The following is a 17,520-nucleotide window of genomic DNA, read 5'->3' as shown; positions in this document are numbered from 1 at the left end:
GGTGCGCATACACAAGACAGCAACATTCCTGAAACAACTGCCTTAGAAGTCATTTAGAACATCTTTAAACTGATTGAGATACAGCCACTTGGTATTTTATATGAACAAACATTTTTTCTAAGAAATTCAGAAATACATGAGTAATAATTTGACAAGCCCTCACAACTTTAGCTTCTCTTCCTATATAAGGAAGTCCAGATACCAAAATTAAACTCAGATTCTAGCAAAACAATAACGCGACTGAAGAAAACTATACATGGGAGAATTTTTCACTAGGTGAGGCCTATACAGATGTATATTCAGGTCAAAGTAAGGAACCACCTGGCCAGTTACCTCCATTGACTCAAGACGATGTGACAAAAGTCAAGCACAACAATCTTACAGTCCAAATAATTCATATCCCAGTTGATACCTTAAATAACAACTAAGAACAGACCTTTTTCACACACGAATAAGGCAGTTATAGAATAGTGTAACTGTATGACAAATCCCAGCAATTTTTAAAGGACAAAGCTCTCTAACTTTTGGCAGACATTTTACAGGATAGAGTGCCTAGCTAGGCAGAAGATATCAGACAATTTACTGACATTCCTTTGTAATTCAGCCTTTTTACTCATTTCCTCTCTCACAGTTACCACTCCTGCATTGCTGCTTTTCTTTCTTTCAAGGGTTATAAAGTGTTGCTCTAATGAATAGAAGGAATCAAAGTTTCACATCTTCTAAACTACTAAAATGAGCTTATTACTTACTCAAATTCTGTGGCATAATATTTGAAGAAGCCTATTAGCAAATCTCCAAGGCTTGATCCATTTTTTGAGATGTAAGGAGGAATGGTACGTGGAGCTTGATGAACAAGATACAACTGCATAGTAGGATCAAAACATTCCTGTCAAAATAAAATCAGAGTGTATATATATATATATACACAGAGAGAGCCTTAACCCAGATGCATATATTTTCCACAATAAGAAAGCTGCCTATTGTTTGCTTATTCTAAGATCAAGGGCAACTTACAAGCCAAGTATTATTTCTCTTCTGCCCCGCTGATACTAGTTATTCCCCCTGAGCTCAGGTAGAGTCATCTTGCACAGGAGCATACAAGACCATCTTTTGACTTCTGTTTACTAAATAACATGTGAGAATCTTCGAATTAGACTTGCATCTAAAACCACAAGAGCAAAAGCTGAGTAAGGTAGTCTGCACTGAGCTGACTGCAGTTCAGCTGAGAAATATATAGGTGAAATTAATGCTCCCATTATAAATTTCTCATAGCTGAACTGAAGTAAAGAAATAATCCAGAGGGTAGGCCTAACATTGCTCTCAAGCATAGAGAACTGCATATGAAACCCACTGGCTATAAAATTAGTGCATCCACCCACAAAACAAGCATAAAGACTGCAGGTATAATTCCTCTAGCTAAAAATGAAAAAGCCAAACAAACAACCAGTAGTGAAATTATACAAAACACCTGATTGCACAGACTACTGCACTTCAGCTAAAGTATGTTTTTCTGTAGGGGAAGAGGGTGGGTATGATGGGGTAAGAAAAAATCAGGTTTGCTATGTAAAAAAGGCACTATTTCCAACTTAAAAAGGAATATATACAAGACTAAATACAATGATTTTAGAACTGCCCTGCTGTTTCATTGTCCATTGCATCTTTTAGGTTCTTCTGATAGACTGGGGAACATAGAAGTAAACATATCTCCTCTTGCTAAAGCAAGATTTTTTAAAATCTGCTAATACCTGGTTTTAACACCCTTTACAGTAATGTTACGTATTTTACTGAAAATAAACTCAAGATACACAGAAGCAAACATTATGTTCACATAAAGAAACACATTCATGTAAATTCAGGAATCTGTTCACTCATTACTGTATCTCCTTTTCCTTCCTCACCCATTCCTTTTTTACTTTTAAGAGTAGTATCAGGCGTGACTCAAACTTTTAGTACTAGAATAGCACTAGAAGCACTATATACTGCAGTATTATTTCCCTATCCACAGCTGGCACTGCTTCCTCTGAGAAAAGTACTGTTAAGTGTTAAAACCAGTAGGACTGGAAAGTTTGAGATTCCCACCCATTTCTGCCAGCTTTAGTAAAACTTCCTGGAACCTTGTGCAACATCTTTTTGGGGAAAAAAAAGCCATTCTTCTAGAGATAAAAAATTTCAATAGTTGATCTCATATGATATAATGCTATATATAAAACATTATTTTAGTTAGCAAGGATCAGAATTTAATATCTTAAATTCTTTCATCAGAAGACACCAAAACAACGGAAACACAGACATAAAAAGCAGATTTGCACTATACAAAGATCTAGAAAGGGAACAGTTGTTCCAGTGCCATACAGTAAATACTGTTTTAACCCTAAAGTAAATCAGAAAGATAGTACAGTGAAAATCATTCCTTGCCCATCCCCACAGAAAGCTAAGGAAGAGCTAGAGACAGAAGAACTGAATTTGGAATTTGTAGTATACCAGCTGATGAAGAAACATACAAGGGAGGAGGGGAAAGGAAGAAGAAAATGACCTACAAAATACAAAACAGAAACAGACATACAAAAATACAAAACAGAAATGCAATAAAATTACAACAGATGTCTACAAAGACTAGTAAGTGTTTGGAGGCAGTAGAAAAGGAGAACAAGATTAATTTTTTTACACTTTGAATATTTAAATGCCTGAGAACTTCTCAACTGCAAAAAATTCTGCCATCACAGTGAGGTTGATATCCTCAGAAGCTAAAAAGTTAGACTTTATTTTATTATTTTTTCAAAAAACAAGCTATTTTTTTACTGGCATGCAATAAGATATCAAACAAATCATAGTTTTTCTTTCTCAGAAAGGCTTCTGCTTTCAAGAAAATACACACATATTATTCTAGACACGTGCTCTAGAGTGAAAACACAGGTTACAGTCTATAGGAGCTAACCATTAAAACACCCAACCACCCAGTTTAAGAGACACATGTAAGTAATTCTTATTTCCACTTAGTGGTTATGTCACTATGAAAATTGCTCTTAAAAAGACAACTGAGTATTGCAAAATAGAAGGCATAACTGACACTGCTTTTCTGGAAGAAAATAAGACTTATTAATGGTAATTACAGCAATGTATTAATCACATGTTTGTGATACTGTTAGTAGATTTATTTCTTAAGCACTGTCGGTTGCTGATCACCCCACAGAGAAGGCAAAACCCACTGTTTCATCTTTCTGAAATACAGAAAATTTATTATGTAAAAAGTTGCTATTACCATATTAGAAAGTTTAACATGTAAAACCAAATTAATTGCTACTGAAAATTGGCAAGATTTAGTGAAGACTTCTGTCAAGATATATCAATATTCAATAATTCAATTACCAACAATGCAATTTATGGTCATTTCTTAACAAAGCAATCGCTCAGTGTCCAGTGAACAAGAGGTCAGACCAGCTACAAGATACCTAGATACCCTTTTCTGCTTTGCCACAGACAGACCATGATAATCCCCTAGCTTCATTCACCTGCTGAAAACAAAGGTAAGAGTATTTTCCTTCCTGCTAGAGGGACACAGGAATAACTAGACAGACAAAACAGTACAGGTACAGCTTACAGATTCTGCACACAGGTGAGGTTTTTTTAAAGAAATTAATTACAAAGCACCCTTCAGAGTACATTTTCTTTTCTTAACTTGCTCTAGAAGGCAAAGATTCAGCTTCTATTAAAACTAGTCCCTATTTTGCTTACTGTGTCTTGCTCCAAGCTATCTTAAGAAATAGAAATTAGATTCAGGATCTAATTGAGCAACAAATATAAATGAGCTCTCCATTATTTCAAGACATCCCAGAAAAGTGACACAAAAATATTTTTCTTTTTTTACTGGACCTCAAATCTTTACTTTGATTGGCTGATTTCTCAAACAACACCAGTATTCAGCAACATGCTTTATATTGAAGCTACATAATGCTTTTAAGTTATGTTCATTCCACCTTACACACTAGAAAGGACTGCAAGTATACATGAAAATAAAATTTATATTTGTGTACCTTGATGTAGAGTGAGTTTAGCTCTGAGTGTACAAAATTTTTTCATTCAAAAAATTTAGTAGTAACATCAGCATAATGTCTTGACATTCTTGTATATTCTCACATATAAAATATCCTTTTCCCCAGTCCTATCAATGGTTATTTAACTCATGTTTATATTTTTTAAAAGTGCAGCTCAGTGTGAAGCAAACTGGGTCTTTCCAAGGGCTGACTCCCATGTTAAGGACTGTTCCACCTTCTGCTCCACCTCTTGCAAAACTTGACATGAAGCTGAGGCAGAAGAAACAAAGATGTGCTTTTGCTAGAGTCTTTGAACTTCACCATTCAGAGCACTCATGAAAACCCAGCTTCTTCTTGACTTCAGCTAATACACCAGACTTCTTTAACAGTGAAGAGGCAGGCACAAGTTTCTTTCTGAGTGCCAGTGACAGCAATGTTCACCAGCCATAACAGTTTATGCCACCACCACAAGTTATCTAGAGCTTGTCCATGAAGTCCTGACATGTAAGCACATATTATACAGACTTCCAAAACTAATGAACACTTGGGCTGTTGTCATCTACTTTACCTGGCTGAGTGGCAAGGGAAGCCCCAGAATACACTCACATTTGATGTCATCTGATACTCTTTCTAAACTAATGATTGCAAAACACATAATTTTGGTGCCAATTGGAAACTCCCCCACAGCAATACAATGAAAAAGTGGCTTTCCAGGACTTCTCACCCTTCACACTGGCAGTAGGGATACACTGAGACACAGAATCTGTTTTTTGTTTCCTCCTCAGTGTAAGCATATCTCTCCTATATGGTACCAACAATTTAAGACAAGCAGTTTTCTCCAGATCACAGAAGTATTTTCAGCCTACAGATCTGATTTTGAAAAACTGTGGGTAGGTGTATAGAGGAAAGATGCAGTATGTTTGTGTAGTTTTTGTATGGAGACAAAACTCTGATCAGATACAATCACAAGAAAAAGGTACGGTTTCTTTTGATACTGAAATTTGCCTGTTTTTTTTAATTATTACTGCAAGCCACAAGACTGAAACTGTTTTGCTGTATTTTTCATTTTAAATTCCTTTGAAATATCAGTATTCATAAATTTTAAGTTTTGTAATTTTTAAACATTTAATTATATTCATAATGAAGACAGTAAATCAAAAACATACTTGCAATTTGGTTTTGTAGCAAGCATGTATAAAATACTTTCTTAATTTTGTTAGCAGGTCTAGAATACTTAATTTTCCAAATATAAGAGAACTAACTAACAAAGGACATCAAAACCAAATATAATCTATATCAGAACACAGAAAAAATGCAGTTCTTGCAGCACTGCTCACCTGCAAGTGATTTACTATTTTCACAAAACACAAAATAAAACTTGGCATTTAGATTCATTAGATTTTTCACCTTAAGGCACTGTGTAAATTTGCTTTAATGATTGAAGGCATTAATATCTGTATATTGTTCTGAAGGCCTGTACACAGTTCAAACACGACAAATATAAATGCCTGCATTATAAACACAGAAGAGTCAAAAGTTGCCAGTTCTTAGCACTTCTCTCTACATAACATGTGACACAAAACTTAGAACACTGCAGCACGCAAGGTTTAAGGAAATGTAATTAACAAATCTAGCTATTCAAAAGCCTATAAAGCTAAGTGTACAAGAAATGAAAGATAGTTTCAAAAGCTTTTCAGCACTCCCAATGAAACAATTAGAAGGTACAGAGGAAAAAATCACATACATAAAATACATATACGTAAAATACAAATACATAAAAAATCACAGGAAAAGGTAAAGACCATAAATACATAGCACAGGTATCTCTAAGCAGATTTACAACACGGAAACAAAACTGCAGTGAATTATTGCTCAATGCTTTCTCCTGCATCTCAATTATCTTAATTACCCAAAATGGCTGACACCATAGTATTTTCTCCCTGATGTTCTGGACCATTAAATATTCCCATTTCAGCATTATGGGAAATACAGGCAAAAGACAGACTGGCATTCTGATACTAGCTCAGCACAATTGTCAGCAACCAATTAAAAAATCCCCATGTGTAGACAGGAACACCAAACTATGTCAAGTATGAATAAAGAAAAAATTTAAATGATACATATGAAGATGGGTAAGGAGGAAAGAACCAAGGAATTTTTGAAAATAAATTACAACATGGAACTATTCAGCAATAGCACTTTCGTGCACAGACAAATATTTAGAAGGGCAGTTCTTACTTCTAGATAATTTTTCTTAGATTAAATCTCACTAATGACACTCCTAATCCTGGAGGGACCAAAGCATACTGATTCACTGAGTTCTCCAGAAATGATCTGAGTATGATCTAACTACAATAGCAAAGTTCCAAAAAGGTGTTTTCTTGTTGGACTGAAGTAAAATTTTGTGATGTCTCAAGCTTCTAAGTCAACATGTGTCACTCATTTTCTGCGCATGAAATACCAGGCAACTCAACAGCTGTGGGAGGGTAGGGAAGTCTGAAGCACCAGAGCTGAATGAAAAAGCACTGCTTAACACATTAAGAAATAGGAACCAGAAAGTTACAGCTGACACAGGGATATTTCCAGGCCAGCATAAAGAGAATTAGATCAGCAGTTTTCATTAGCAGTCTCTTCTGTGTCTCAAATCTTCCCATACATAACAGAATTTTCACTGAAGAAATTATCAAAAGCAGCAAGTAATCTCTTTATCTTACTGTTAAGACAGTTAGGTCTAGCATATCAATGATCTGACCTACAGACTGTTACTTCAGCTTAATCCATTAGAGATAATTAAAAATTCATATATTTAGATAAGCAGGGTCACACACATATATGATGTAGTAAATCTGTAAGAAACACTTACTGGGTAGTTTTTTTGGAGGGATGGAAGGATGGGTTCAGGTAAGGCTGTAAAAAAAAGTTTAAGGTTGCTATGATTAATGTAATTCACAGGAAACAATATCATATCAACTACATCAAAGAGCTGCATCGAAATTCTATCTTAAAACATTTATCAAGAACTTCACTTTCATATATTTTGTCAAGTAAGTTATTTGGCAAACACTTCTATTATTTCATACTATACCGTAGTATAGGAACTTTCTTCAGCTAATGAAAGGTCTTACCAAGATACTACTATATTAAGAGGCATGAAAAATTCTACAGCAGCTGGATACAGCTTTATTTCTGAAATTCATATTAATTCATGGCTATAGGAGAATCATCTAAACTCCCTAAATGAAAAATTAAAGCTTCACTCATCTCTTTTTCCTTACATCTAACACAATTCTATGAACGAGCCTACAGTTATTGCAAGAGAACACGTTTTTCAGCTGCCAAGTTTTACATACTCCAAATGTAACCTATGAAAGAAATGCTCAACACATGTAGCAGGCATTGCTAGCAAAGTCTCCACAAAATACACTAATACAGTCTAATAGTGTTAGCTGGTCTGCTAAATGGCAAACATGTTATGAAGATCATGCAGTCATTACAATACTAACAAACATAAAATTATCTAAATATTGGTTACTTTTATGGAAAACGGGTTGGAAGTGCATCTGTTGAACTATACAAATTAGAGACAAAAAAAAAAAAATCACCCATATTAGGTGATCCTATAGATGGACCAAAATCCAAAAGTATTCACATCCTACCCAAGCAGCTATAGAATTGTCAGAGAAGTCCTCATACTAAAGCTTTAACATCATGTCTTCAGCATGGTTTAAGAAACTGGTCTACATCATTCACTATGGAAAATAATAAATAAATTCAGGACGTAGGTGTTGGACTTGGAACTTAGTTCACCTTTCAGTAAGGTCTTACAGGTGAAGAGATGTTACAGACTCCTTTTTCCATAAGGACTAAGAATCAGAACAGCAGAATTCTCAGAATGTGCTTCAAAGAGTAGAATATACTATTAAGAACTGCTAAGGAAATTATCACAGCTGCTTCAATAACATTTTTATTTTGGTTTTGGGTGTTCATGTTTCTGCAACATCTTGGATACTTCCCAGTTCTCTACCACACTAAATCAAAAGACAACAAAATCTGAGCAATACAAACAATCAAGGTATTGAATCTAGGTGTGTATGCTTTAGTAAGCTTTACTAAGAGGATGGATGGGATGGGAAAAATTACCACTTACTAATAGCATTTGCCCTATGAGTTTCCTTTTCTTACTGTTTGAGTTAGTTAGACATATTATCTGGAAGAAAGCTCATGTACAAAATACTGATGTATCTACAAAATAAACTCAAGCCACACTAAACTTGGGTCCAAAGACATCCACATTAGTATAAAAATATGTAAATTATTTAAGTAGTATAGAAAAGAAATTTGCCTAGTGAAGGCAGGGACACTAGCGCAAAAGAAAGGTTTTCTTTTTTTTCCCTCCACAGTGTCATCAACAACAACACTATTAGAAGTTCTAGGATACAGGATATTTTCAGGAACATCACAGGCATATAGCAGGGGAAAAAAGCTTAAACTGTGCATTAAAAAAAACATCAGAACTTAAGAATCTGGTGCTTAGATGCATTTACAGTGTACAGGGCCACACTTCAAGTACCTTTTTTTCATGCCTTTTTTTCTCCCCATCGAAAAGGCTGAGGAAGCACAGGTAGAAGGCTCCTCTTTGGTTTGTGGACTGGTGATCTTCCTGAAACAGCTGACTGATCACAGTTTTGCACTACAAGGATTACTCGAACCCTTTTTTCCCCTTTCCTAAACAGCTGTGACAGCTGCCAGAGATGACTACAGCAAATTTCTTTATGAACTTTCGTAAACCAGTACTTGAGTTGATTTTATAGCTACACAGTGTCCTGCAGGTCCTTTTTTTTGTGTCAAACCTTTTTAAAGCTGGTAACTCTGCCTCTAAAGAACAGATCCGCTCATTAAAGACAAATGCAACACTATGGAAATGATGCAAACTCGCTTTACTTTTAGATATTTCTGCGCAGATGGCCACTGCTTGTTCTACTTTATTAAAGAGGAAAACTAAAAATGAACTTAAAAGGGACAGTTCCAACATACTGTCCAACATATTATCCAACATAAAAAATACTTACTCTGTAAATAGTGCAAAACCATCAACACAAGACTATAGCTGTTTAAAGTACCACGACTGGCATCATTTATCTCACGAAAATTTGCCCACTTCTTAACAACAAGTACTAATGGACGAACTCGATTCTCAACTGCAAGAAGAAAGAAACACATCTTTAAAAAGTACATCTTTAAAAAGTACATTTAACTAGACAGCAATTAATCAACATTTGCTCTTACTTGAACAACACGGTAGTTTTGTATTCTAAGGTTACCTTCTGCAGGCATTTTATAGAATTTACTTAGTTACTCTACAATTACTATCCATCCTATAAAAATCAAACAAAATATTTGCATTTGAAAACAACTTTTTGAGCAGTAAGATCCACAGACACATTACAAGAGGTGTACCAGGAAATTTGAAAAGTGTCACTTTCTACTTCTAAGGTCTCTCCAGTTCATTGTACTAATTTTACCTGAAATAACTTGCTGCCAAGACAGAACCTAAACAATTTTTTTATTTAGGCTATACAAACTTTGAAGGCAGGGAAAAGAATTCTGGTGGCTGGAGGACACAGCTGATTCTTAAGTTTACATCAAGATACATGAGAGCAGTAACTCCTGCATACAAACATAAGTTTTAAATTTGCCTTGTCCTCAACAGCTTTTTATGTAGATGACATGTTAGATACAATATCTCTTTAAATTAATATATATGCATTTAATAAGGAATACAGACATATTCCAGGTATGATCTGAATTTCTGGTGAATATAGATAGCCTCCTAATTAAGGTATTAATCTATTGTAGGTAGACATCACTCAACACAAGTTCCTGGAACTCAGCAGCATACTTTATTATTTGCAGGTATGCAGAAGCAGACCATCAATTCAGTCAAGTGCCTTACAATGGCTTTAAAAGCTTACACATTCTGGAGTATCTTTTCTAACCTGACATCATTATACAAAGTTTTGTACTCTGCTTATCAGGACAAAAAACATCCTACAACTGCACCACCTGGGGTGCTCTCTGTTATTCTGCAAAACTATCAAGCATGATTTTCTCACAACATGTTCAGAGTAGTTCAGCACACATGCCCATGTAAGTGTTACTCTTCTAAGAATGAATGTCCTACTAGATCTGGAAGATGTCTTGGAAACAACCAAGCTCCTTATCACTAATCATCTTATTCTTGACATTGTTCACCAGTGGCTGAACTAAAATATACAACTTAGTACACTAATTGTGAAATGCCAGAAAAGTACTGTACAGACACCACATGAAGATGCATTAATTGGAATAGAATTTTTTCATGAGAGAAAAATGCAAAGAGGTTCCATTTTCAAACATAGCTATTTTGTGTCGCAGTAGAAAAGTTCTGGTTTTAGTTGACCTCATTTTGAGATAATAAATTCTGTCTGCTGGTGCCTGTAATTAGTATATAACAAAATTAGTGTTCAGTATGGCCAGTGAACTTTGTCTGATACTTTGACACAAGCTACCCCTCAAGGAAGTGCTCAGTAATGTTATTTGCACAAAACTAAAAAGTCCAGTTTCCACTAACTGAAAAATATCTAGCAAAAATTGCTACCCATGAAGACATGCCCCCTTCAACAAACCGCTGGTAACATAACAGCACAGACTTCACCTTTTAGCTCTGTCTAATCTACCTACATTTTCTGTGATTATTTTGTGTCACCTTGCCTCATCATCCTTGATGTTTTCTAGAGCACTCATGCACCAACACAGAAGAATTAACTTCAAAACAGACAGAAGAGCATCCATAGAAATCTCTGGAGTTTCAGCTTTTTTATTTTTTAGCATGTTCACTATGGTAGTTAGTCAGACTACCTTGTTTGCCTGGACATCTAATTTGTTCCAATGGAAAATAGACCAATACATCTTCCACATTAGAGGTAATTAGATAATTTTTCCCCCATGCAGGTTGAAGCCCTTCAACTACACATTTAAGTGAGCAGGACATGTATTAACATATAAGGCTATCCTCCCTTGCTCATATGACTTACAAAAGTATGGAGTAAGACAGTCTGATAAAAGCTTCCATTTAGTTTTGTGTGCCTTATGACACCTGAGTTTTCTGGTCCAAGGAAATATGTACTATACATATGTACATATGTACATAGTATGTACATATGTACATAGTATGTACATATGTACATAGTACATACTATATGTACTATACAGCATACAGACAAGCTGTATGCTGTATAGTACAGTCTATTTAGGAAGGTCCAGAACATTGAGAAGATAATATTTTCAATCACAAGTCTCCCTTCGCTACTAACTCACTCCTTAACCTCAAGAAAATATTAGCCATCACCAGGAAACACAAAGTTAATTTTACTGGCCATATAAAAGTGAACACTATAGCAGACAGAAAAAAAGATGGGATACTAGGACTGCTTTCACTTCACTTTTCACATCTGGAGTTGTCTGCCCTACATGGTTTTCTAAGAACAGTAAAGACAACCAGTGATAGAAGCTACAAACAAAAATGTAAACAATAGACTTGATGAAGTGACTGCTCATTTGCAGTCATAAATGGCAATGATTATTTCGTAATACTTTCAAACTTGGAAGCAAATCCTTTTCCAGTCATAACACCTCCCTGAATGAAGAAATCACAGTTAACCAACTGATCCAGGACAAGTTGTAGACTCTCCTAGTGACATGAATATGGAACACAAATTACTCCGACTGATATATTAGTAAAAATTAACTAGTGAAGATAGCTTCTACAGGTAACTGCCTACCCTAAATAGAAAGAAATTCCTTTATGCAAGAAGGTGAAGCCTTATGAAGAAGGTGGTAAAGGAACAATGCAAATGCCCTAGAAGAAAAAGACTGAGTTATACTCCTTTATGTACTTATCTGCCAAATGACATTGTAATGATAAAAAAGAAACCCTCAATCTACCACTAAGAGTGCAGTTGTTACTACTTCCCTTCCACAAGGCTGCTTCACAATCTCTGCCTAAAATGCAAACTTCTGAGCAGACACAAACCAATTTGGATTTGGGATTAGTATAAATACTGAAGCAGTATTTTGGATTTTCCTAGAACAGATTCTGCAACAGCATATAGACATAGCTGGCTATCAGCCATCCATACTGTAATTGGCTGTAAGGAAATATAAGAAGCTGGAGATTATATCCCTAGATAATCAGTACTATCATGATCTTATTATCTGCAGAATACCTTAAGTAGCCCTTGTAGTAGATATGTGGACCTTAATTTGAAGAATCTTTGTTATCTTCTGAATATTATAATATTCAGTTAAAAACATACCTAGCTGTTTTCTCCATGTATTTAGAATGAGCAACAAGAACTTACCTTAAAGCTACTTAATGTAGCAAAATAGGTAGTTTATATATATATATATATATATATAAATCTATTAAATTTTCATAGCATATCAATACTGAAATACAAACTCTAAAAGCAAAGTTTAAAGAAATAAGAAAATACAATAAAAACTTACTGAATGCATAGGTTCTCAGAAGGAATGTATTTCTTATACCTATCACATTGTTTACATTCAAGTCGAAATCCACATTGCTATTAGGGAGGGAAAAAAAATAAAATCAAGCATCATGTTGCAAGAATGTTTACTACCTACTTTATGACAGATACGGAGAAATTTAATTTTAATATGAAGCCCTAGAAACTTTCTTCAGAGTAAATGCTGTGACTCCTATAGTTTTGTTTACAGCACCTGCACCACTTACAGACTTGAACTCCTTTGTTATAAAAATGTACTTGTTGTTTTACATGATGAATACATATAGATACAAATTTAGACTTTAGGATAACTTAAGATACCGTTTCTTAATTTTTACAAAATCCTTCACTCAACTACACTTGCACTACATGATTTACTACATATAACTTTTGATAGCCGGAAGGATTCTCTGAAGTATTACTTTACGAAATTATGCCAATGAACTGAGAAAGACAGCTGGAAGAGTTCAGAAGATAAGAGACATTTCTGCAATGACAGTAAGAGAGAAACTTCGGAAGAAAACCAATTCTGAGTAAACACTGCATGTTTTGCAATAAAACAGTTTTGATGCTCATTTATTTACAACACAACCTGCCTGCACGTTTGGATTTCCTACTGCATATAGAGCTTAACTACTCACAGAACTCAAGAAACGATATTGCATTTACGATCAATAAGCCATATCAACACTAACTTACAACAAGAAGAGCCTATTATTAGACAAAGAAGTAGCTAGCTATGATATACAGCTATTTCCCTTTTACATGCACAAGTTCCATTCACATAGCACTTGTTCACCCAAATACTTCTTTGGATTTTCTTGACCATATAAGGGGAACATGGACCTGAAATTCATGTAAGTTGATAAAAGACAATAATTTGAGACCTACAAGGAATTTTTTAGGTATTTTGAACATTTTACATTTTTTACATCTTTTTATATCAAAAAATTCTTTGCATCAAAACTACTGCATAATTTTAAACCTGAGTTAGTATCAAGCATAACCATTTATATGTTTTAAGAATACAGTACATAACAGTACGGAAACTAAACAAGCTTCAGCTACCACTTCACAGTTGTAAATATAAGCATGAACACCCATAAGAATATTAACTGCAAATATAATAAAAAATGTTAGATTGTATGTGTAATTCCGACTAATCCAAATTGACAAGAAGACTGTTTACCAGATGCTGATTGAAGCAAGTTCTATTGCATGTTTAATAGCTATTGCAGTGGTGGAAATGTAAAAAATGTTTTGTACTGTTTGGACTCAAAGTTCTACTAAAAAGCACTAAAGGAGAGAAAAAGCGTCAACTGCACATCAACTGTAGCAGAAGAGGAAGTTTTTGTATCTTCTGTAGTATAAAGATCTTGATAGTTGATCAAAGGCTTGTTGGAAAGCAGAACCAGCATTAGAATAATATCTTGGGAAAGACTACCCAAAAAAAAAGACCTTAAGTCTTTAAGTGCAGTGGTTCTTCTCTTACTTTTACAGCACTACAAACCCCCAAGTTTAAAGGTTATAAGAGAACAAATACAAAATGAATGCTTTCTCATTCACTAAATCAAAGTAAGGGGAAACACCTATTTTCAGTTATATACAATATATATATTTCAGTTATTTGTAACACATTAGAATCTTCATCTCCAGATAAAGGGATAACACGCACTGAATTCAACCACCTTCTCCCAGCAGTTGGGCATCAAAAACTAGCTTTCGCAGGAAGCTGGTAATGTTTAGTTTCCAATTTTGGCAAAGACAGGCTAAATGCACTAGGTACAGGATATCCAAGTGATTTTTCAAGACCTCTGTGAAAAAATGCATGAGTATGCTTTTTTGTACATCTGAGCCTACGAAAGACCAGAGGCCAGAAAGAGACGGGAAAGAGACAAATGCTTAAATAAAAAGACAAAACATGGATGGAGGGACAAGTTATGCAGGAGAAAGAGAACTGTAAAGACAGAAAACAAAACAAAAATGAACTACAATAAAAAAATCCCAGCCCAAAATGGTGACATTCCCCATCACTCTTCTCTTTCACAAAAGCAATACAGAAAATGAGACAGTGAACAATACTGGTTTTTACTCTGCAAAAATATAATGTGCTGTTTCTAGTCTTACAAGATCATACTTTGATTTAGTGGGAAATAAAGAGTTCTTTAAATCCTATCTAAGGTATGTAACTATCATGGCTTATTTTTTGAAAGTGACTGTACTATGGAGTATAAGTGCTTACAAAAAGACTTCAATCTTCTCACACAACCAGTTCCATCCAGTTCCATATTAAAGGCTTCTTTTTAAAGTTTATTTTCTCATTTTAAATTGGGAAAAAAAAATTGCTATAATCCCCTAACATATTCAATATTTGCACCAGGAATTTATAATTTATATAAGAAAAGACTAGTATTGCTATATGTAGGTAATCCAAATAACCCAAACTTTAGCTTGACAAGTACCATACTTTCAGGAAGCATGGAAGAAACAACCTTCTGCACTGTTAGAAGAGAAAGTAAAAGACATTCAAATTTTTAAAAGGTAGGCAATTATATAAAAGTAAACATGGGATTGGGTGTAAATTAAGAAAAACGTATAAAGCAAAAACTCCAACAAGTGTGTATAATCTCGGATTTTAAAAAAGGTTAAACTGATTATATAGATTAATTCAAACTGTAAAAATGATAGATTTAGTTTTATCAGGGCAGGAACCTAGCCATGATAAAGATATATGGTGATAGAAACATGTTGTGACATGCTCTCATAGGGAGAGGCCAGAAAAGTTTGCTTATTTGTTTTCAGAAGACAAAAATTTTAGAACCATATAGACAGGTTAACACAGCTACATTAAAGTGAAACTATGTTACTATACAAAAATGATACATATCAGTGTTACAAAACTAAGCCAATGAAAACAGTAAGATATGAACATTACTCAGACTGTCATCATATTTCAGTGTTTACATGACTTCTTCCTCTGTCAAATACTTTTATCACAAACAATACGAAATTCATCATTATCTGTCCTAGTATATCCCTCTAAGTTATTCTTAGGTCTTTATAATGAATATACAATGAGTACAAGAAAATACCACCACAAACTAGTTTGTTTTAGTATTGTTTGTACAGCTCAATAGTTATGTCTGCACAGCAAGCAAAACTATACTGCACAACTGTTTTCTTCCTACTGCTGTTTTCCTGTCAAACCATTTGTTAACTTGGGAGTCCACAATGTACAAACAGCCCACAGAAATATGTACTGCTTCTAATTCACATCACAGGAACCAAATAGCATCAACCACAAGAGGTGCTTCAGACCATCAAGGCAATAAGCTGAGTGCCATGGCATGCTAGCTGTACAAATGTGTGATACAACTATAGCACTACACAAATAAACACACATAACAATGGGACTACTCCTAAGAGCAGTACACATTAGAATACTTTCTCATGTCGAAGTCTGAAAGATTAGGCTTAATAGGATACTTGCCTGACTTTATCTCTGAATTTCACTATTGGCACTTTTGCTCTGATCAGCTGAGGTCGCTCAATGTAGCTTGCTGAAAGGGATAAAAATATGCAATTAAGTTTCATGCAAGATGCAGACCTTAATAAAAGATCCTGTAATAGAATCTTACTGACTGATTTATAGCAAACAGCAGTTTATTAAATTTAGCAGGGTTGTGCTTAAACTAAGTAACCTTTAGCAATTGTAGCAAAAAAACCACCAGTGCAAGCAGGTGAAAAGCTCCCCACACACAAAACATCAGAGAAGAGGTAAGCAGAACATAGAGTAGAAGACTTTTCTGAGGGAAATATTCCAGATATTTGAAAATAAGGAATGCAGTACTACAATGCTTTACTACTTGTAATACAAATCCTGAATAGTTATAAGGTACAAAAATAAAGGACCATGAACATATCCAACCAGGATGGGCTAATGATAAGCTTAAAACCTGTTTTGAAAACTGTTAATTTGAATAATAAAGTACATACCAGGAAATGCCACTGAAAAGAGGACAATGCTTTCTATCAAAGCCGGGATAAACTTTATCTGTCTTTTGTTTTAATAGTGATAGGACATGCAATAAATCCACATTGATTATGATTATCAAATGATTACCTACACCGCTCAATGTCAGACCATCCAAACTCACACATACTAAGCTCAGCCACTCACATGGAGCCACCAAATGCACCCTCCACACTCAGCTCCCCAAAACTGTTGCATCAGCCATGTTATTGTGATTTCCCTGGACTTCATAACACCTCAGCCTACATTCAGTAGTTTTCCATAATCCTAAATGAATACCATGCCCAAGAAAGTAATGGAAAAGAAAGAAAAGTAGAGCCTGTAGGTTACATGATATGAATTTGGGCAAAAGGCATGATTTTAGTAATTACTTCTGTTGCCAAATCCAGGACCACTTGAATTTGTTGATATCCAACATCAAATATTTTCCCACTGCTTCTATAAATCAACCTCAGATTAGCATAAATAAGCATGCACAGTACGAGTAATATAAACTAAAAATAACCTTGAATAAAATTTGATTTTTTTCTTTCCTTCAAGAAAAAGCAGCTAGGTACTTCTATCAGCTGAATAGCCACTTAGATTAAACAGCATCATCTCCATTGCTTTTGGATGACAAATTCAGATCTGGTGGAACACTGCTGTGAAACAATTTTAAAAAAAAATTCCTTTTTTTTTTTTTTTTGAGACTCTAAAAATGTTTTGTGGCTATGCATGTTCAGACAGATTTGACCTGAGGCAATCTTTTATCTGGATTTTACTGCATTGCACCAGCCTAAGCAACACTCTGATTGGCACTCAGAAAAGAAGATAATCTTACTAATTTACTGATGTTAATGGGAGAATCTTAAGTGAACAACTTCAAATCATGTTCAATGTCTGCTTATTA

The 17,520-nt window shown here is 34.7% G+C and overlaps 1 protein-coding gene across 3 annotated transcripts in view; it reads right to left on the bottom strand.

Moving 5' to 3' along the window:
* The window catches only part of TENT2 (terminal nucleotidyltransferase 2), a 50,817-nt gene that overhangs the window by 18,467 nt on the left and 14,830 nt on the right, over nt 1–17,520 (bottom strand). For all 3 annotated transcript variants that reach the window (XR_009276103.1, XM_058826451.1, XM_058826452.1), the window contains exons 8-12: nt 16,089–16,158; nt 12,579–12,655; nt 9,101–9,229; nt 6,895–6,938; nt 750–886 (exon numbers count right to left, since the gene is read on the bottom strand). Coding sequence is in view for 2 of the 3 variants with exons in the window: in XM_058826451.1 (XP_058682434.1) it covers nt 750–886; nt 6,895–6,938; nt 9,101–9,229; nt 12,579–12,655; nt 16,089–16,158 (457 nt within the window). In the remaining variant the exon portion in view is untranslated. The remainder of the gene's footprint in view (nt 1–749; nt 887–6,894; nt 6,939–9,100; nt 9,230–12,578; nt 12,656–16,088; nt 16,159–17,520) is intronic.

Source organism: Poecile atricapillus, chromosome Z (genome assembly GCF_030490865.1).
Source record: "Poecile atricapillus isolate bPoeAtr1 chromosome Z, bPoeAtr1.hap1, whole genome shotgun sequence".
In the NCBI taxonomy this organism is placed as follows: domain Eukaryota; kingdom Metazoa; phylum Chordata; class Aves; order Passeriformes; family Paridae; genus Poecile; species Poecile atricapillus.
Note: the sequence above shows the minus strand (reverse complement) of the source record. Positions and strands in the feature narration are given on the sequence as shown.